Source organism: Platichthys flesus, chromosome 2, assembly GCF_949316205.1.
Source record: "Platichthys flesus chromosome 2, fPlaFle2.1, whole genome shotgun sequence".
NCBI classification, from domain to species: Eukaryota; Metazoa; Chordata; class Actinopteri; order Pleuronectiformes; family Pleuronectidae; genus Platichthys; species Platichthys flesus.
The window spans coordinates 7,285,268-7,308,167 of record NC_084946.1 but is presented as its reverse complement, the minus strand read 5'-3'; the positions used below and the strand labels follow the sequence as shown (position 1 = coordinate 7,308,167).

Below are 22,900 nucleotides of genomic sequence, written 5' to 3'. Positions count from 1 at the left end.
AAGCGATACCAGTTCACTCACTGTTAATATTATTTCCCTGTGTTGTTAACACACACCAACGCATTTATCAAGCTGGAAAGATCAGTCAGGTTTTCTTTTCTCCGAGGCGCCATGAAGACTTTCAATGTCTCCCTCTGTGCCCTCCGTTCTGAGGCCTCCTTCTTCTCGCCTCTCCGGGCACAGATCACATGACAGGTACTCATTGCATAACTCCCCGACTGGCTAAAAATACACTTGGCTTCATCTGAATTCACCAGGGACGGTCCTGGGCACTGCTCGCGGACTTGGCAGCCTACCCAGACGAAGCGGCGTGGAATACACAAACACCTACAGTCTAAGATCAGTCGTCTCCGCTTACACTGCAGATACATGAAGATAGAGACAGTGACCTTTACACTTAAACCGCTCCCATTAAACCAAGTGCAGCCTGATGGGATCTGTCTGCTGCACCGTGAAAACTGGTTACTCTTCACTTCTCCTCAATTCTGTCACTGTTTGACTTCGAGCGTGGCATTCAGCTTCAGGCGGTGTGTAGCCTGGGGTTACTCAAGGTGTTCACAACCGGTTTCTTTTCAAATAAACCAACCAGAGGGAACATTCACTGAGAGACATGCCCACTGAGCAGCAGTTTCAATCAAGTTGAATTGGTTTCCTTCACGATTTAAATTGCCTTTACATCTTCCCTCATGATTCCACAAATGTCTGTCTGCTTGTGGAACGCATATCTCAGAAGCGTTTGTCTTGTCGGCTTCACACTTGACATGTGTTTTGTTAATGTGCCAGTGAAATGCAGTGCCGGGTTTGGTGTGATTTGGACACGTGATACATGGGGGCGGGGTGGGGGGGGGGTGGGCATCGTACTCACAGTCAGACTGTGGAGTGACTTGAACATCTACGTCCTTTTATTTCACCATATTGGATTGACACGGACATTCACTGGTGCTGATCTATGTCATGGCAACAGCCTTAATTGAATTACTTTCTCTTTTTAATAATTAGTCTTCAAACTCAAAACACATTCAATATTCACTATGAAATAAAAAAATCTTTGCTTGATGACCAGCAAACATCACTTCAAACCACCGCGCACTGATTGCCGTGTCCCAGCATGACCCACTAAGCTCTCACATGACCTCTGACTCTGAAAACCACATGCAGTTTCTAGAGTTAAGCTTTTTTTGGTCTCTACTGTGTTGCTTTGAGGAAGTTCCAACAAAAGGGACCTCGCCGTTTGACCCCAGATAGAACAATTGAAAGTGTATGTGAATCACAATGTGTGTCTTCTCTCTGCTGCCCTGCACGAGAACAATGGAGGCTTTAGTGGCTGCGGCTTTTCACATCCCCACAAACACTAGCCTCGAGGAGAACCGAGAGAAGAAAATGAAGGAATAACGAAACAGACAGAAAACTGAAACTGTGCTTGAAAACATTCTCGGGTCTGTTCTCTTATGTCCCTGTTATCACCCACCCGGATCTGAAGTAATCTCTTACACTTCGTGACCCAGCACAAGACAAATGGTCACAACCTAAATCGGAAAATGTAGGTCATATGACAGAAGCTGCCTGACCAGGGGTTTAAAATGGTTTGGGCAGCAGGGTCAAATATGTAGATCCCACAAAGAAGCTCAATTATCCCTTCTTGTTAGAGGAGAGTTGTTTCCTTTATGTTCTTTATTAACTATTAGTTAAGGAAGTTATGTTTCCAGCCCAGTTTGCTTTTTTAAAGCAGGATAACAAAAAAACAAGGAAGGATGTGTTACTGGTTAGGGAAAAACCCAGTGAATCTTAGCGTGAAACCAGGTCAGGGGATTGACCCATGGTTTTCTTTTCACTTCCTTCACGTTGCAAGATATTGTGTTTATCAACATTTTCACCATTTTCCCAACAATAATTAATGGACTTTGACGAAAAGGTACATTAAGTGAAGTGATTAGTGAATTAAATATATGATCTGACAAAATACAAATATTGATCCCAAAGTGAGGAACGTCCCTCGTCACAGCAGCGCACAAGTCAGAATGAGGTAAAGCAGTGACTTAAAAAAAAGAAAAATTAAATTACACATGTACATACATATACATATACGCCAACTGTTGGGCCTTGGCGCAGGTATACACTCTACTGAGAGCATTCTTATTAATTATTAATTCATTCAAACTTCAGTACATAAGACAGTCTAACCAAATCAAAATAAAAAAATCACAGACGGGATTTATGTAATTGTTCTCAAAATACTTTTGAGTTTCATTATGCATGTTCAGGTCATAAAGGAGGAGTAGTAGGCAATGGTCTATTCTCAAATGGATTGTCACACAACTCCAATGCTTCATATCAGGATCAACAAATTCAAATATCACACCAAATCCATAAAATGTAGGATTTCATCAGATTAACCGATCGACTTCAGCTGATGATTAAACTATTTGTTTTGTTTTAATGCACTTCTTATACTACTTATCATCAAGCCCCAAGTCATGAGCTCTTTCTAGTCAGAAAGTGATGATTAAGATATGATAACTTATTGTCAAGGAAGCAGCTCTGGTCCATGTTTACTTCCTGTCAAATACTGTTACTAGCAAACATTGGGAAGTACCTCAGAATATGAAAGAAGGATGGAATGAAAGAAAAACTAAAGTTAAGCCATAGATGACATCATCTGCACTTTCAGTATTAGAATGAATGTTGTCAGACGAGAACTGGATTTTGAAACATTTTTCTCACCACATCAACAACGTGCTGTCTTGTAAAAGGCTGCTCAGTAAGCGTTTGTGGGTGGTTCTCTACTTTCTCTAAGAGACAAGTCAAACTGAGGATACAAGGTAGGGCGACTATTACTTAATCTGCTCTGGTGTTCACAGTGGCGGCCAATTTTACAGTCAAAGCTCATATTTCATGACAATAACCCAAAGACCAAAAACTATATTGGCCCTCAGACAGCACAAACCTCCACCAAGGTTCAACAGTCCCCTTATGAAACCACATTTAAATCCACTCATTGAGTCATTAAAATCCTTGGATTATTCTCTGAGGTGAAAAACACCCTATCTCACAATGTTAAAGAATGTGATTGTAAATCGCCATTAAGGTTCTTCTCCTAGGGTCCGGTGGTTTTCATGAAGTACTGATAACAAACAAATACATTTAGTAGAAAGGCAGTCCGCAAGCTCATACCTAGGCCCAGGCTAATTCCCCCTCTCTCCATGTCAAAGCTGAGTTTTTTCCCATTAATCAACTACGCCATGATACACTTCTCATGATAACATAAATGATCTCTAGCCTGGTTTTTTGCTCCGTCTGCTGAATTGTACAGCTGGATACAGTATTCTCTGTGGGCTGGCACATGCTATCCCATAATCACGTCTCAGTTTCAGATGCAGATTTGCCGATACCCCCAAGTGGCATGTAATGCAGTATGTGAGATCTTTTTTTCACTCTTTAGTCTGTGCACCTGTCAATCGGGTTTTGCTGCACGTGAGAGCAACCTTTGCGCATATAAACGCCCCCTAACGCCCAGACTTTTATGAATTCTGTGGGAAACGATGCAAAGAAAGTAAAAGAAGATTTCTGGATCCCCCTGATCCAGATCTGAATCAACATTTGATGGATTCTTCTTTGGGTCATACCACACCTCTTGCCCATAATTTACAGAAAATCTGAAAATAAACTGATTGAATCAAAGATGAAGTGTTGTGGGTTACATGAGGGTAAAGTAGGATGTCCGACATCTGACTTTTCTGTTTGTGTATCTGTAGATTATCAGTTGTCCCTTTTCAGACACCTTAAGACATGCGATTATGTTTCCAGCTGGGAACCCAGGCCTTATGGGGAGATGCAGGTTTATGTCATTCTATACACCAACAAATACAAACAGATACAGACCTCGTTACTACAAGTAACGGAGAAGATTCAGACAGAAGATTCAGACCAAAGATTCAGACCAAAGATTCAGAAGATTCAGACCAAAGACCAGCCAGAGAATGACACTAGAAATCTGATAACATGTGACGTCATGTCTTAGTGTCGTAGCTCGGAAACGTAAGAGTATGAATCAGGTAAGGACCAAATTAAGAGCAAATCCATATTGGCCCTCGTGCTGCAGTTTCACATGTAGATTGTCAGCGAGGATTACATTCTCATCACAAATCCTCCACCTGTGGTGACATTCGCTTTGGTTAGGGAGGTGTGAGGCTACACCCAAACCACAGGCACAGGAGTACACAGTGTTCTGTATAGTCCTGTACACACGTAACACTAATAATACATCTCAGCGTGAGTGATCTGATCAGACGTCAGCAGCAGTGTATTCCTGTATGACTGCATGCGCTGGGACACAAAGGCTCAAGCCGGATCAGGAGCTGAGGAAGCAAGTGTCCAGCGGGAAGGCAAATATCCCCCTGACTGCAGAGAATGATCGGTGTTGAGGTCTTGATAAAACTTGTCTGGCTCATGATTAATTTGGATTTTTAGTTTTTTTCAAGGTGAAGGTGAAGTTGTTGTCGGAGTAAAGAGTCCGTCAGTTAAGCATGCCCTCTTAAAACACAACAACAACCACTTGGCTTTAATGCACTGTTCCGGTGGAAGTTTTTTTTTCACACTATTTCACGCCCTGCAGCTGCACCTGTCAATTAGCTTAACAATCCATTGACCTTGTTTCAGCTCTTAAATTATCACAGCCGTACAGGTTCCTGGTAATGCAGGAAACAGTATGTACTCTATTCCTCCGGCCTCACCCCAGGCCTTTCCTGAAGTGTTGATGTCTGTGTCACTCACTCCAATTTCCTGCTGTAATAGTTGAACTATTATTAACCACATTGTTAAAAAACACACACGCACACGCACGTACACGCAGGTACACACACTTAAGGTGAAGACTGTAGGTGACTGACCTCCGCGGATGCCTTCCAGAGGGTAGAAGAAAGCCACGAGCAGGTTCATGAGCACAGCCAGGTTGAAGGAGATGCTGCTCCAGAAAGACATGTTCCTGGAGCACCAGTACAAGATGGGCTGGGCTGCAGGACAGGAGGGTGGAGAGGCAGATTCATATAAGTTGTTGTCCTGCAGAGAGTCAGCACTGCAGCAGAGAAAACACTATTTATCAACCCGTTTCACTTTGCAAGTAAAACACATGAAAGCAAAGAGGAGAAACCTGCATAGATTGTCACTTAAATGCCATTTCCAGTCAAATGTAGTCTAAGCCTGTCCGACATAAACATTGATATTCATTGATCGCACCTTGTCCAGTGCTGCCAACAGTTTTAACATTCACACTTTGGACAATATCCGTAGACATGACAGATGATTAGCAGTAAAGTTTGGTTAAGGTTGGCCAACGTTAATAATTAGTTAGAATCAAACAGATGGCTTAACTAGTCCATGCACTGACACTGACCAGTGGCTCTGGATTTAAATCACGACGTGTGGAAATGTTAAGGGTTGAGATGCACTAAAGTCATAGACTTACTTTTGCGTTTGGCTTTAAATAAATAACTCAACAGCATTCATCTGGCCAACTAGACTTTAAACCCCTTATACAACAGGGTATAAGGGGCCATAGGGGAAAAAGGAGATTTTCGAGAATAAAGTTTTTAACTCACAAGTCGTTATTTTAGTAAAAATATGTTACTATTTCTATTAAAATTAAAATAAGGATAATAGGTTGTTATATTAAAAGAATAGTGTCTTAATTCTGAAGATAGTTGTAATTTAAGTAGGAAAAGTTATAATATTTCAAGAATAAATTCCTAATTTAACTAAAAAAAGTTAGGACAAAATTGAAGAACAAAAAAGTACTTTAATCATCATTATCACCAAACATTTCCTCCTTCCTCCTGAAAGGAGGCAACTTCCTCCAAATCCATATGGTTCTTTCTTTGGAATAGAGAACTTCTTTCGAGAGAATTTATTCACGCCAAATAACGACTTCATTCTTGTAATATTACGACTTTGCTCCAACACGGACTGAATACTTCTAAGTTGAGCATTACATTTGTGATTAGACAAATGCAGTCAATTTGGGGTCAAATGTTAAAAGGGGGTTTGTGTGGTTTCAAGTCCCATAACATGCAGCAAATTTGTAAGTTGAAGTTTAAAATCAGGCAAAGCTTGAACCCAATTTAGGACACAAAACCCACTGTCATGCAAATTTCACACTCTAAAGAATTTTCTGCTCTGAGGAGTAAAAGCACATGAATCTGCATCTATATATGTACGGCTGACACTATTCTGAGTCCGGATGTTCTTCAGAGGAGAACTGAGGGTGGCAGTTTTAGCAGCAGAAGTCACTATATTTATGAGTGAATTAACACCAGTGAAAAATGATGGTCTCTAAAACATCTTCCTTCAGGCGGGACCATGGGACAAGTCACGCTCCAAAAGCCAGACAAAGAGAATGTGTCAGGTTAACCGGGTCAACAGGGACGTGCCCGGGTTAAAGATGAACTCAGGATAGTGCTCTGGCCGTCCAGACTATGGTATTTAAGATTAGTGAAAAAACAAAAACTTAAAACTAGTGATTTATTCCATGTGAACATTTTTCTGGACCACCTGCAAACAGTTTCTACTGGTTTTCTGTTCCTGACTCAGGAGATAACCGGTGCCTACTACCCAGTCTTTACTAGTGTCCAGTTAGGTGGTGCCATTTCCCGATGTAAAACATGTGACCGAACATAAACTGACCCCTGTAGGAAGGGACTGGCATGGAGCAACCTGGTGACTCAAGCTGTTTTCAGACGTGACCCGCAGAGAAGCTCTGGAGAATGGGGTCTGGACTTTCTCTGCAGTTTTCTGTTCACACATGAACAGCGGGCGGCGGGAGATTCTCATCTCAGACAACTTCACAACGGCAACAAATCAACCGCAGGACTCAGCAGACAGAGGCAGGATGTAACATATTCATTCTGCTGCTGAGATCACATGTTTTTGTTTACAGCACATGAACACCGGCATCTGCTTTTATCACCACAAACCTTCTCGACATCTACATCAGTGTCATCTATGCGTATGGCTCAGCTTTTTCATCTGTGATATTTCCTTTCTTTCATGTTTGCTTCTGTTGCCTGTTATTCATCAACCTCCCCACTCCAGCGCAGGATCCTCAGCCGGGGTCTCACATTGGCTGCTCTAAACGTCCTGCAGACTTTATAATACAGGGGGGCCAGGCGGAGAAAGTCTGCAGAAACTCCAGAGGCTCTCACTCAGACATTTTGCGTTCAGACATGCACCTCCTCTGGAGAAACTGCAGAGGATCTCCGGTGTTCAGTCCAAAAGCAGCTGAAGTTGAAAGGATTCACACTCTCATCTGAGGCCAATTGTCTCTATCACATGTCAATTTTTTTTACATCGTTCCTGCCTGTACAAAGTTTTCTGTCCACATTATGCCCATATAATGCAGAAACAGGGCACACACCAGCCACAGCTTTTTTTCACCCAGACAAAACACTTACTAATCAATTTAAACCATTCATTAACTTATAATACAACTTATCATTTAAACAGAGTGCATGTTCTCTTCACTTCCATTCCTCCAGGGTTCAGAATTTAGGGAGCAGAGCTCGACCCTTTTTCACACGTGAATCCTACAATATATTTCCCAGTTCAATCATCGGAACAAGACTGTTCTGCTTATCAATATATTTTGTTTTTATTTATTTCTCCGTACGTGCTACTATACTTTAACAACTGAATGTTAAAAAGTCAAAATGTATGTATATTAACTGAGTTTATTGTAACTTTGGATCTTTCTGTTATTATGAGCTAATAAAAACTTTATTCAGTCAGATAATAACATTTGGCAGAGTCTATCTGGAAAATTAGATTAGCAGCTGTCTTCATGACTTTACCAATAATGAACTGCTATAACGATTAAGTTTAACTGGCTCTCATTAGCCAATCACAGACCAGTGTAGAAACAGATCGAGTTAGTTCGCTTTGTTAACAATTCATAATCTCTGTTAGGGAGGTTATCCTTTTACACCTGTCCATTTGTTTGACTTGTCTCAACAGAAATCCGGTCGTTTCTTTATTTTATGTATTTATATTTTCACCTGGGAATAATTCATGGATCTCGCTGGAAGTCATGTTTAGGGCATTGGTATCTATGATTCTGGAACATATATTGGATCTAGGGAATTAAGATGTGGCTTCGAGGGGATTATTTAGCCTTGATGGAGTTCTGTCCTCTACTGAACGGTATTCTATGTATGGTAGATGGAACATGTGTGACGGCTCTTTGCAGAAGACACGACTATCACAGACGTAATACGCTTTTTTTCCTGTCAGTGATGGGCCCTGGAGGGATGGGATGACTGAAGCGTATAAACTTGGCATTTGAAGGTAAAGAGTTGAGTAGAAGACGTACAGGGAACCGTGTTGGTGTCACCAGTGGCCTCTTGAGTGCCTCGTAGCTTCTTCTGCCAGTTCATCTCATTGAACAGGTCCTCGGCGCTCAGGAAGAAGTCATTGATCTTACTGCCCTGCTCGTCCCGCTCAGTGGTGTAGTAGACGCGCAGCTTGGACTCTTGGGTGAGGAACTCGCAGATGTTCGGGACGGGAAAGACGATCTGCTCCATGGTGCGATCGAGTCGCACGATCTGGACAGAAGCAGAGCAGAGGCCACTAATCACAGAGTCCCCGTCACGGTAAACCCCAACAGTGAACCGACGGCTTCTTTGATTCAGAGCACTTCCACAAGTCACACCTTCTTTTCACTGCCTATGCACAACAAGACGTACACACATGCCAAAGGTGCTCGTCATTCTGTCAGGATACAGGGTGAGACTTAATGGTCTCATGCTGGCACAGATCTCCTAAAATATTAAAATCATATAATTAAAAAAATTAAATGCAAACATGATCCAGCCTTGTTCAGAAAACTAACCTCGATCTGAGCCGTGTGTTTGGCGTAGAACTCGAGCGCCTCGTCGCCCTCTCCGTACGTCCCCCCCGGCTTCAACATGGCCTGCAGCTCCTTGTTGTGACGCGCTAACTGAAAAGACAACCACCATCATCGCAACAATGACAAACACATCACACATGTCAACGTTTTATTATCAATATTGCTTTGCTTGACAGTAAATGTTTGCGCTTTATATGTGCAGCAACTGAGGAAACGTGGCTGGTATTTAAGAGCTGCTATTTAACAATGCATGCCGTCAATTCCTCCTTTCCGTTCCACCACCAGGCTGCAGGCTGTGGACTGACATTGGTTGATGCATAACTCTAACTGTTGTTGTTGTTAACCTAAATCATGGCGTGAGGACATGTGCCGCCCGAGGGCTGAAAAAGGGGAGACAGGCGCAGAACGGAGAGTATCACATGTCTATAGCAGCCCCAGGAACTGAGATCGACATGCAGAAACAGTGAAGCCATTGAACTCCCACTGGTTATGTCACATGTTATTATATACCATATGCATGTGCTACAGCGTTTGCTCCAAAGTGTGACGGCCTCTGCTGACGTTAAGGATAGCCGGCGGCTTACTTGATGTGCCAAGATGTAGATATTATGGCCGACGTTCCGTGGGGATGCCGAGTGCTCCTCCTCGCCATCCTCGCCCTCCTGTGGCTCCTCCACCTCGATCTCCCCCTGCATGTAGGCCTTTTTTATCACATCCACCTGCAACCAGACAGAAGACTGTCACGTAACATCCACTTCCGAACCATGTCTTGATTTGAATTAGGTCATGCGCACCAGCTCTTTAGGCCTCATGTTGTACAGGATCCTCTCGGCGTTCTCGCTGTCATGGCGACTCTCCATGATTGCAAGAAGCAGCTTGGAAGCATTATTCTACAGAAAGATAATAGAGAACTGATGTTCAGTTTTCCACACAGAACACAAGGATCAATCATAAAATTACACTTTACAATGCGTCAAATATGTATTTTTAGCCACCATTGTTTCAAGATTCTCTACACTCACTGATTTGTTATAAAAGAGAATCTCTAAAGAAATGTGTGTCTTCAGTTCAGCCTGGAGCTGGGACTGAGATCACAATCATTACACTTCTGAGTTTATGTCAGATTTTTATGTTTTAAAACGCTCACTGATTTTAATCTCTGGTGTTTGCGTAACAAACTCATGTGATGTGATGTAAGCGTGAGACAAATTTTTTCCACAGGAGAAAAACAAATAGCGGCATCAATCAGGAAAGACACAAACGCCTTGTGTAACAATTCTTTTGAAGTGTTTCTTCTCATCAAACTAGTAATTACTCACTTTGAGTTCCAGCACCAGATCCATCCTCTTCTTGCCGAGGGGGTTGATGTCGTTGAGGATGAGAGCGATGATGATGTCGATGCCGTTGCACTCATGAGTGGCGATGCAGTTCTGACGAACCAATGAAATGACAGTATTAAATGAAAGTGGTTTTTATATTCTGTAACAATGTTTTCTGATGTGATAACACAGCAGTATGACAGATAAATATGTTTCATCTAAAAGTTAATTTCTCATGGTTTACTCACTGTTTACACAGATTTCTAAATTATGACATTATCTTTAACACATTCATAGAGTGCATCTGTCACACATCGCATGGTTATCTATGTGTGTGTGTGTGTGTGCAATGGAGTATAGTCACAAACAAGGATCATGCATGCATCTGTGGTTTCAAACATGTTTATATCCATACCACATCTTTATTATTCCTCATACGTGTATAAAGCATAACTCGTAAATGCACTGCATGTGCTGTATCATGTACTGCCCCACGCTCACAAACAAACTAACAAACAAACAAACAGACAAGGATGGAAACATAACCTCTTTTGTTGGAGGGGAAAACTGTTGAATTCTTTATGTATTTGATATATCGTTACAGTCATCAAAACAGTTCTGAAACCATTTGAACAATAAACTACGCAGATAAGCTGAGTATTAAGAAGTTTGGGATATTTGTCACTTTCTGAGATGGGATTTACAGCATCCTGGATCAGGCAGAATTCAAACCTTTTGTCTGGGAGAAAAAGTCAGATTTGAACCTCATCTGGCCAACCAATAGAATTTTAATTCACTGGCATTTGTTCCCTTCATGGTGCCTCAAAATTTTAGCAACCTCAACCCGGTCATGTGCTGGGGACCAATTATACTTGGTCTAATTTCATGAGCATTGGCTTTGTGCTCACAGATTCCTGTTTATTTTGCAAAAACATGTGCCACGCCCCAAAACGAATTTGTGGCCTGTGGCAGCCAAATGGTTCAGAGCCAGCGTGTTGATACAATTTGATCAAGATGCTTGATACCACACATATAAAACAGAAACAATACAATACCAGCACTCAATGGATATGAACAGAGAGCTTTGTTGCTCTGGCAATCCCCCCTTCCCCCCAGGAGCTGTCAGTTCAAATTGTATCCAGTTACTTATTTAGTCATGGCAGTCACACTTGCCATCGAATGACCCCACAGCGGCAGAGGATGCCACCATCATGTGAGCAGAACGAGCAGAGCGGCTCCATGCCAGAGAACAAACACAGGCACGCTGCCCACAGCAGCCTGGAGTTAACACTGCTGTGGAAAGACAAGCGGCTGGGTAGCGTCATCGCAGCAGCAGCAGGGGGCTGGGTATGAAGAGAGTGAACGCACAGGACTAGTGCCAGCACCACCCGAACAAAACCGCCGTGCAGTATGACTGTTAGAATGAAAAGGTCACTCTGACGTAAACTGAGGCCAGTTTGTAAAAGGGAAATTGACAATTGAAAAAGCTACATTGACTTTGTCAGTGCCTGTTCTAAACGTGCCTGTTTGAAATGGACTCTTGTCCTGTGTTATAGCATCAGCTTCAGAATTATTCCTTGTCATCAGTGAGTCCTCCTCAAACATTTCAACAATATACTGTCACTTTTTATTGTGTGTGTGCTGGATGTTGTGTGCAGAGCTTTTTATAAACAGTCAATGGTGCAGAGTTAGTAAACTTTGTGCTCATCCTACCTGGTTTATCTGCAGTAAAGATATTAGTATTTCTTTTCATAAAATAAAACTTGATTACCGTTTATAAGTTTGAACTAATTGACTCAACTGATGTCTGCTATTTCAGAGGTCTTCTAAGTAACCTTCAGACCCACGTTCACAACTTTTCAAAATAAAATCTCGTAATTCAGCTTAATATAAAGCATTTTGGCAATAAAACCAATAATTTGCTCTAACTTTGAGATAACATGCCAAAAAGGAAGTGATTGCATTACTGTTGCTGCCACGACAGAGATTTATACTCGTATTGACCGTATCAGGTTTACGAATTGCACCAAAATTTACACTGTTGTGTCTGGGGAGAGGCGGTGGTCTAGTGGCAGAAAGTTGGACTATGGGCAGAGAAGGTCTCTGGTTCGTCTCTGGTTCGACTCCACGGAGAGACAACCAAAGACGAACCTGGATTGATCTGTCCAAAAATCCAAGAGTCTCCCTACCCTGTCTAGTGCCCCTGAGCAAGGCACCTTACTCCCCCAACATCTGCTCCCAGAGCGCCGTACATGGTCGCTCACTGCTCTGTGTGTCCTGCACCAGATGGGTCAAAAGCAGAGGTTAAATTTCCTTACCTGCATCAGTGTGCCTTTGCATGTCTGTGCATGTGTTTGGGACCAATAAATGCATCTTAATTTTAATCTGGCATTTTACAAAATAATTGCCAAGTGTGAAGCCAATAAGATAAACCATTTGCGAGATATACCTTCCACATACAGACAGACAGACAGACACTTGTGGAATCAGTTGGTAGATGAGGAATAAGAATAAATAAGACTTTAGCATTATGAGCCTCAATAAATGGGTTCTGTGTGGACGTGTATCACCTGGTTCTCATGACAGGGACCTTGGCAGTACTCGGTCAAGCTCTCCACGGTCTGGTTGATGAGGCCGACGTTCTTCTCGTTGATGTAAAGTCCCAGCAGCCCCAGTCCTCCCGTCGTGCTGCCGCAGATACAGTCCAGGAACTGCAGCGTCTCGCACACCAGGTTATAGTTGTTTTTGTTGTTCTGGTTACGCAGAAAGTTCTGGATGAGGGAGGGAGATAAAATGAAGACTGAGTATAGGCACACCAGACAATTGGTACTAGAAAATCTCTTTTAAGATTCTACTCAGGATATCCCCCCCAAAAATGTTCTTTCCTTCTCTTATGTAAAAATGTAATTCATCAACGTGCCTTGTCTGCTGTTTAAGCATGCAAACTTCTGCAGCAGCCAGACAGTAACTGCAGCGGTGTCTTTGGAAGGATTAAAAACATTATATTGATCTTCTGTGCTGCGTGGTTGGCAGTAAATCAATGTATCACCCACGCTTGTTCGGGCAAGTCGGACTAATCCAACAAATATCAAACAGAGGCCTGTCCCGTCTGAGGTGTAAACAGAATCGGTGCGAGGAGGAAGTCTTTCTGTCTGGGCCTGCAGGAGCTCTCCATTACCAAACACACACACACAACTCACACTCTTCATACTGAAACCAGACCAAGACAGGCTTAGATATGGAAACAGCTGCATCAGGAGGTTATGCAAAAGGTGACTATTTTCGGCTTGGTTTCGTTTCTGTATAAACGACTGTGGTGATTGAAAATCAGATTGCGGGTCAGGAAATGTTAGCGTGTCATGGGACCATGGGGGGGGGGGGGGGGGGGGGGGGGGGGGGGAAGCCCTGACAAACTGCAGCAGTGGCTGACCTGCAGCTCTCTGTTGTGGTTTTCGCAAAGCAGCTGCATGAGGCGCAGGATGGGTTGCATGATGGTGATGATGACGCTCATCTCGCCCTCTTCCTGGCCCTTGTCGACGGTCGGGACGGGCGTGCCTTCAGCAGCAGCCTGGTGCTCCTCGGCTTCGGCCTCCCGGCGGTAGGTCGTGAAGGCCTTCTTGGTGACGGCGGAGGCCTCCACCAGCTGCTCCTTCACCTCCTCGGTCACCACGGCCACCACCGCTACATCTTTGACTGACCACAGTTACAGGAGAGTGAGTAAAACATCACAATGAGTCCGCATTTGAAGAAGTCACATGTTCATGCACCTATCCTCATAATCGTAGAGATGCAAAGGGAGTTTTTGGAGGGGAAAATATTGTTTTATTAAACTGTGTTTATTCAGGAAGAGTTTGACTTAATGCTGTAATAAATTACTTCAAATCAATAGAGAAAATGAAAGAGTAAACTCAAACACAAACACAAAAGGCCTTTAGTGCAAAAAAGTCAAACCAAGGGGAAATCTTCTCATTCTCACTAGTTTAAGGTGGGATTCCCTTAAGACCATGATCTCACTCATATTACTCTTATGTTGGCAACCCAAACTCCAGACCCCTGACCTTTCTTGCGTGTTGGCACGTCTTTGTCTGGCGGCTCCTCGTCCTTTTTCTTGCTGCCCAGGTCACTGGTGTTGACCGATACGGTGGCTTTGATTTCCTGCTGCGCCAGTTTCATGCGCTCGTAAAACACCTTAAAGAATTTCTCTGACTTGTTGTCTCCTGTCAGACGATGGAAGAATGACCGCTGGAAGAAGAATATGCGAGAGGACAATGTGTGTGATTAATGCAGCAGCTCAAGCTCAGTTATATTCTTGTCTAATACTACATATATATATATATATATATATATATATATATATAAATATGTACACACACTCATATATATTTATAAACAAACAACGTTTTTAAAATGTTTAAATTCTAATAAAGATGTCATCAAGGGTTTTCTTTTTTTGTTCTACCAACTTTCTGATCCAAGTAGGTTGACTTTCAACTTATCCACAGCAAATGCACCAACATTTCACCAGTGATGTATCTCTTTCAAAAATCCCCTCAATCAGAGAACAAGGTGATCAATGTCAGAATATTTGTTATTCAGTAACTTCTTTTTCCTGTCCCGTTGCCTCAGTTTCTGCAGTGTGCAAACACAGAGTCAGATGTTTGATGAGCCGCTGTTACATAAGGCTCCCCACATTGGCAGGAAAACATGCTGAGGCCTCTCTGTGTTCACCTGATTTCACACCATCTGCTCTCACACCCCCCCCCCCCACCCACAAACACACACACACACACACACAAACACACACATACCCCAAGGGCACGACAGCGCTCATGGCACCCGAGGACTGCTCAGGGTGTGAGCTCAGACAAACACACAGGCAACAGCAAAAGACAATAATTGGATTTGTACATGTAGCCAAACTCAAATTCCTGCAGAGCAATGACGCTGCAGTCCCTGCTTTGTACTGATGTACATGCATCTGCTGTGTGTAGAAACAAAAGGCATGCCGACATGAGAAAGTTACACCTGCAGGAAACACAGCTGTAGAAACATGTTCAAAAAAAAATTAAAGATGTCTTGTCGTCACGTTTCTGCCTACGTCAGCAGTTTACCACGGCGTGAGCAACAGGTTTGTGAAGAGGAGGTAAGGGCGGAAATATTTCTGCATATACAAAGAGCACTCTTGTGCACAGAGCTTGTTTTTCTCCAGGAAGGCTCACACACTCTGTCCCATTTTTCCCTTCGACAATCCCTCCTTACATAAGACCTGTAATCAGCTGAGTGGTTACAGTGAGGGCACACGGCGTCTTGGCTCGCACACTGTTACATCAGCCTGCGGAAAGCGAGTGGTGGAAAGAGGGAAAGGGAGAGGGAGAGAGGAAAACCCTGTTGTCGGTGCCAGAGCGGCACGGATTGAATGTGTGGTGTGAAGGGCAGGAGGGAGGGTCTCAAAAAAAGGTGTGTGTGTGTGGGGGGGGGGGGGGGGGGGGGGGTCACGTCAATGCAAGCACGACTTATCACTAACATGCTTTTTGATTCTGGGGCTGTTTTGAAAGACTGTAACATAAGACTGGAGCCAGGTTCAGCTCAACTCTGTTAAGTTTCTGAAAAGACGAGAAAAAAACGACAGGACCTGCAGGCCCAATGCACGGCACAGCAGTGACTCTATTATCTGCACAGACTGGTTCATAATACGTAAAAAGTGAAAAACAGTCAGAGAAAAAGAGTCACCCGACTCAAGTCCGGAGGGATGCAGAACACTTAATGCTTTAACAGTCCGGCTTGTTTTGCCGCTTTTTTTGTCAACAGTTTGTTCTCGCTTGTTTTTGCAGCCGCCGTGTTGTTGACGGGATGAGGAGCGTTAGTGATCTGATTAGGAGGCGGACTTATGCAAGTGAGCGAGCCGACAGCTCCAGAACAGCAGCTTTACAAGGTTACCATATAAAAACAGACCTCATGACTGTGGCCTTAGAAACACACTCATGCAATGGGAATCATTTTGTAAACTTGTTTGTCGTATACGGAAAACTTAAAGGGATAGTTCACCCAAAAATGAAAATTCACACATTATCTACTCACCACTCTTCCGATGGAGGGGTGGTCGAAGTTTTTGAGACCACAAAACAATCTTGGAGATTGAGGGATAAACGTGTTGCAGTCACATCCAATACAATTGAAGTAAGTGGTGACCAACAGTTAAAAAAACATTAAATGTCATCCAAGTGTCCGCAAGACCCGACAATCAAATTTAATTAAATTGGATTGGATTTTGCTGCAACGCTGTTTACCCCTGAAGTAAAGTTTTCTGTGAACTATTCCTTTATGTCACAGTTTCCTTAATTGTTAACTATATTTCATTAAGACAGTGATATCGCATTGCTCTTTGTGTTTTTGAAAATCCTTTTTTACGAGTTGGAACTAAAAAGGTTTGTGCAGAATCACAGGTATTTCATAAGCAATACTGCCAAAATAATGTAAATGATAATCAGCTCTAGAAAGAATAAATGCAATAAATGTTCTTTTGGCCGACTCATTAAACATCACATCATGGTTTAGAGGTAATTTACTCATGGATCCCAGGCCTGAATTAAACACTGTCACTCAGTAAGGCATACACCTCCACCTGGGCCAAACAATACCCCTATGAAACCACACTTGAAATTGACTAGATCCATTCTTTATTTGGATCTGTATAAAATTTCATACACTCTTTCATAGCTGCCTTTTGCCTATGGCTGATCAGTGATTTAATCTCGGAGAATTCCATGAAAATGTTGAAAAACACCCGATCTCGCAATTTTAAGTAGTTTTTTTTTTCCTAAACAGCCCCTGATCCAGGTCTACACTGACATGTATGACATTCTTCCTTGGGTCATGCAAAATGTTATGCAAGTATTTGAGTAGTTTTTGTCCAATCCTGCTTACAAACAAACAGAGGACAACACGACCTCCGTGATATATACTTGTCCAATAGTGAGTATAAGAGCACAGGTATTTTATCACCATTGCTGCTCTTGTGGTAGTGTAATCCCACTTCCTAGGAAAGCTGATGAGAAATCACGCAACATGCGATGAACCCGGGTAAAGATGCACCATCTTGCATTAGGACACGAGCACTGTTGAACATTATGTACCTGGGTCGTAACCCCTACTTCTCCACCACTGACTGCTGAGTCATTCCACAAAGTAAGTGGTCATCCTCAGCTTTCCCCCCCAAGGCAGCTTATCCCTCTACGTGTCCCACAACCGAGCTGCACTAAGCCTCCTGGGAGCTCCACTGATCCTGCTGCCGTCAGTCATGTTCGGCACGGCGCGTTTAGGTCGACCCGTTATTTTACGGATTCAACAGGGCTGCACGATATGGGGGGGAAGCGCTTGGCAATCCCTTCTGATTGCCAAGCGCTTCTAATTTCCTCTCTCCATTCCTCCGTCAGCTGCCACCCTGGCATCAACACGGGCCAGTTATGTAAGGCCTGTTTATACCAACAGCTCTCTTTCTTATTTATCCATCTCTTGCCTTTCCAGCCCGACACCTTGATGAGTGACAAAGACATCTCACTTGTGTACTCTACCCCCGCCCGGCCTGTAACCAAGGAGATGTGCACTTTGAAGCTGTGACAAGGTTGCCGATAGGAGGTCGAAATAAAAGTTGAATGCCCGAGATTCTGTACAGACGACATGTCATGCAAAGTCTAAAAACAAATGTACTTACTTTAACATTGAACACAATGTAAATGTTGTAACTCTAAAGTATATATAGTATGTATATAGCATAAAGCATAAAGTGGGATTCAAGAGGAGAATCCCCCTGCCCTCTCTGTGGTTACAGGAATAACTGGCATGTTGATGACGCAGATGCCTGGAAACTCACTCTGCAGAAGCTTTTTAAAGCTTTCCAAGAGGTAGTTGTAAAGTGAACTTGAACCCAGTGGCGACGGGCACGTGGGGGGAGGGGTGTGTGTGTGTGTGTGTAGGGGTGAATTATGCTCTGAAGGGGCTGAGGGTTTGCGGCGTGCCACAACAAGCCTATTGAGTAAGAGTGGTGGCACCTGTTCGCTCCTGTGACAGTTGAGGATCCGAGGTCACGAAGGTCGCGTGAGTAGATGGATGGCAGACGGGAAGGAGGAGAACATCTACACTCTACCATAACAGACACATACACTATCTCTCTCGGAGAGCTGTTTTGGGAATAATCTTCCCAGCCTCTATGTATATCCTGTAGTGTGTGTGTGTGTGTGTGTGTGTGTGTGTGTGTGTGTGCATGTGCTGATGGGGTGTGCAGAGCATGCACGGGTGCAGTTTCATGTTATGATACAGTATGTGTGATATGTGACTGCACAACAACCTGGAGCATGGGAGCATACGTGCCACTCAACATGTTTTGTTGTAAAACTTTGCTCAACTAGATAAAAAAACATGCATAACGCAATTCTTGGCAACAATGAAAACTTTCAGCCCTTGGGGTAAAACTCTTTTTGACGATATTCAACTGGTATATGCAGATTGATAAAACCCGGGCAAACCAGATCCAGAATGGCAGTTGACTCCTTTTCTAATTTCCAGCAGAGAAGTTGGATCCTCTCATCATCTCTAATGTCGGAATATTGAGGCGCTCTCTCACCTAATTTGACTCAAGAGTAAATTCTGATTATCTCCATTCCTATTGCAGACTAAATCTGATGTGAGTGGGTGTTAATGATTTTTTTGACCTATGGAAAAGGGGCAACTTAAATATACTTTCAGTTGTTGTTTTACCTCTGCTCACTCCTGATTATAAAAGAACCTGTGTAGCCTTTTTACAGAGTCCTAGGGCTCCTTAAATTCGTATGTGCCTCTGATGGTATTTAATCTTTATATTTTTGGAGGGATTGTAGTAGCAGAATTTCAATGCTGCTTTTAATTTGCTGAACCGCCTTGGGTCAGATGTGCAGGCTGGCACGATGACAGGATGACAGACAGGTTCTTCAGCCAATTATTCATTCAGTCCAAATAAATTGGTTAAGTTTATTACAGTCCTGTGAGGGCAACATACACTGACTTTTGTTCTATTGTTTTTCTAGACAACTTTATTTATTGGCTATTGGGACGTGGATTTCAACATATAAGATTGAGTGTTTCATAGACAACTTTCCAGCACCGACTTAAATAGATTTTTTTATTTGACAATTAATGGACAAACATGTGTTATTCATGTCAAGTAAAAATACATTAATTACATTTTTAAGGAGAAATTAAATAATAAAGGCCTGAATCCTTCAACTCAATTCAAGAGTCTTTGAAGTTCTTCACCTGATGTTCGATCTCATAACGAAGTCTGCAATTATGTCATCCAACAGGCAACTGTCACTAAGGGAAGCACGCAGTTCATTGTGTATCATGCGAGGCAAAAGACAGGGAAACGCTTGGTTCCGATCCCACAACTCTTTGTATTCACCAATCCGCTCACCCCGCCCCCCACCTCTGCCACATCCAGTCGAGCTCTGGGCCCCGGCAGCTCTCCATCTCTCGTACTTTTCTTTCTCCCAGAAATGTTGTTGGCTGGGCTACGACCTCAGATTACCGAGAAAAACAAACACATAGGCTGCTTGGAGAAATCCGTGGGCATGTTTTTTTGTCCTGCTTTCCATTTGGACAACAAGAACCCTTCTGTCCTGAAAAGGGGGGGCAGGCGACCCATCGTTATGTAAGACAGGGAGATGTGATGCATCTGCTGATATGTTGGAAATTCTCTCTGGACCAGACACGAGCCTCCAACAAGGCTCACTTGTCTCCCGTATCATGCCAAAGGAAGAGAAAAACACCTAACTTCAGCTCTGAGACAAATATCATTTATGCCATCAACTGCTTATCAAGTTCACCCTTGGAGGCAAAGGAAAAACACGTTGTTACAGTCGACGGCAAACATAAACATTCTCTGCATGTCTCGCAAAAACTCTAGTGCAACTTTCTAACAATAACTGTGACTAACTACTCTGATTAAAACCACTCTATGGTATTTTAAATAAAACGGTGACTCAAACGAGACAAAGGGAGAAAATTGGAAACAACTGCAGTGGCCTGGGGCTCACATAAGAATCAGAAAAGAGCCACACCCCGTGCCATATTCATGCCCCAGGCCACTTTCAGCAGGGGACATGGAGCGTCTTCGTCATGCCCTGACCTTGAGAGGGTCAATTAGCACATGAAACAACACTCAACAAGTTAGATGATTGGCTCTGTCCCGAGGGAGGCTGCTGGGGGGGGGCAGCGTTTCCTCAGGTGGAAGCGGTGAGGGGCGGAGATCTGTCAATCTCTCCTGAGGCCTTCGAGGGGCGGAGATCTGTCAATCTCTCCTGAGGCCTTCGAGGGGCTGTCTCTTTTATTGCCCTCCTTTCAGCAGCAATACATGACCCAGTTAAGAGTCCAGTTGGAATGTAAGGAGGCCCAGGGCACAGGGCGTCATTTACCCCGGCAGCAGCTTATGTAACAGGAGTCATGTGAGTGCCATTGTGTGCACTGTGGGAAGTCAGGCCTCGTCAGGTAACGACACTATGCAAATACCAGGCTATTATGCAACAAGCCTGTTGATCCAAGGTGACATACAGGAGCACGTATACACAAACCGCAAACCAGAATGCACTCTCAGACAGTCTGTACAAGCAGCGCGCACTCGCACATTTAGCCACTGAGTCATACATGCACGCACACACAATTTAATTTATAAATGTAACGATTTAAATTATATGAACTTGCTTTTTGCCCCAATGAGGAAGGCAAGTTACCATCATTTTGTTGCATGAACAAATTTCTGTCCCCAAACAATGAGTAATAATTCGACCACATATGCATTCAAGTGCATGCACACAAACCCAGCACACTGCAAAGATGAAATAAAGCAGGAGTCCTGTCAGCTCTCTAAGCGCTCGCTGTGAGGTTTGCAAAGAGTTAGCGTTGCTGTAGCAACCCCTGGCAGCCTGGCGGTGGGGGGGCGATGACGTACTTGGCTGCACAGCTTGGACGTCTCCCAGCAGACTTCCCTTTGTCCTCTCTCTCTATGCCTCAAACTCACTTTTTCAACAGCAGCTCAAAATGTCCGAAAGTTCAAACGTGTCGGCATCTTTTCTGCACCACGCTGTGAAATCTCACTTGCAAGACACTTACAAGTCACACAACACTAAAATCCTCCTCGGGCACCTGTATTTGTCCTGGTGACAGGTGTGGAGCTCCGGGGCTGTGGCTAAATTCTTTGACACCTCAGCTTTGAACCTGTGAGATAACATCTCTTTGTTGGATCCTGCTTGTGGCTCCCAGATGATATATCTTCAGTAGACCCATCTGCACTGGTAACGCATGAAGCCAGTCTCCTCGACTTACCTGGATGACGGTGTTTCCCCCCTCCAGCAGTGCGATGGCTAACAGTATGCTCTCCTGGAAGATCCGGTCGCTGGTGGCGTTCATGATTAGGTCAATGACGAGATCAGACGCCCCTTCTTTGTCCAGATGGCACTGCACCTCCGCCAAGCTCAGGTCCCCACGACCTCCGACCCCGGGGCTGACAACTACGGACAGAGACATAAAAAGAATCATCAACCACATTCATACTGATTTATTCAGATTACAGGCATCAACCAAAATCAAGCATAGGACACAAAGTATTTTTTTTACTTTTATATTGATTACATAACTGAAGAGTTACAACATTTGGGCAACTTGGTTCAAGGATCAAACCCAATGACAGTTAAACCCCAGAATGCAACTAACATTGGTGCAGTGAATTTCACCATTTATGTTGCACCAATAGAAATGGTGTTAATGAGGAGACCATGGGATATTTGTGATGCATGGAAACCAGAGGTAAATTATTTACCCATTCAACGACTGCAAAGAAATTATAATAGTTAAATATTAGATTTGTCTTTATTGAAGTGATGCTGCTTCCACATCCAGCCGGTGACGCAGTGATGAAATGACAGCACCCATCAGAGCCATCTCTGACTGGACGTGCCACTGAATCAACAACAGATCCCATTCTAGACAGAGCTTGGCTCCCTGGTCGCCTGGCAACAACACGGCCTACGTTATGCTAAGGAGAGCGCCAGTGAGCTCAGGAGCACAGCCAAGGTCCAAGGGCTTAAAAGGACTACAAGGCCATGGCTGTGAATAAGATCTCTTTTTATTTCTCCCTCCTCTGAAGCATTGGAGATGAACGATGAGTCATATCTGTGATGAGAGACGCACAGCAACTCGCTGTAATGAATAAATGTCAGCTTCCAATCATCTTTTCAATTTGTGAATGTCAGCCGCAACTGAGCAAAGATGGAGTCAGTCGGCTGCAGAGACCATTTGAGTTAGTTCTCTGTACTAAATGACTTCTGTAGAATCGTTGCTGTGAATGTAATGGGCCTGTGCACAATAAGCACACTAACGCACTGTAGACTAACGCGGTGCGCTCGATGTGGGATGTTGACCCACGTGAGAGTTTATCTGGTGTTTACTGATTCACGGAAATTCTCAGTGTCACTATGACTCTCGCTCGGAGCGTGTGTGACTAAACAGAGACGTTTCCAGCACAATTGGAACATTCATATCCTCTGTAAACACTTTCCTCCACCCAGGAGGTTATGTTTTCACCCACTGTTTGTTTGTTTATTTGTTGGCAGGATGAGGCAAAAAGAAAGATTAAATCAATTTTCGCCAAATCTGGTAGAGG

At 43.5% G+C, this 22,900-nt stretch overlaps 1 protein-coding gene across 4 annotated transcripts in view; it reads right to left on the bottom strand.

Annotated features, from left to right (window-relative positions):
• The window catches only part of itpr1b (inositol 1,4,5-trisphosphate receptor, type 1b), an 85,653-nt gene that overhangs the window by 14,444 nt on the left and 48,309 nt on the right, over positions 1–22,900 (bottom strand). For all 4 annotated transcript variants that reach the window (XM_062395432.1, XM_062395447.1, XM_062395441.1 and 1 more), the window contains 10 exons: positions 21,565–21,749; positions 14,271–14,454; positions 13,643–13,905; positions 12,783–12,983; positions 10,213–10,323; positions 9,688–9,783; positions 9,478–9,612; positions 8,876–8,983; positions 8,357–8,588; positions 4,887–5,009 (listed from right to left, as the gene is read on the bottom strand). In XM_062395432.1, coding sequence (XP_062251416.1) covers positions 4,887–5,009; positions 8,357–8,588; positions 8,876–8,983; positions 9,478–9,612; positions 9,688–9,783; positions 10,213–10,323; positions 12,783–12,983; positions 13,643–13,905; positions 14,271–14,454; positions 21,565–21,749 — 1,638 coding nt within the window. The remainder of the gene's footprint in view (positions 1–4,886; positions 5,010–8,356; positions 8,589–8,875; positions 8,984–9,477; positions 9,613–9,687; positions 9,784–10,212; positions 10,324–12,782; positions 12,984–13,642; positions 13,906–14,270; positions 14,455–21,564; positions 21,750–22,900) is intronic.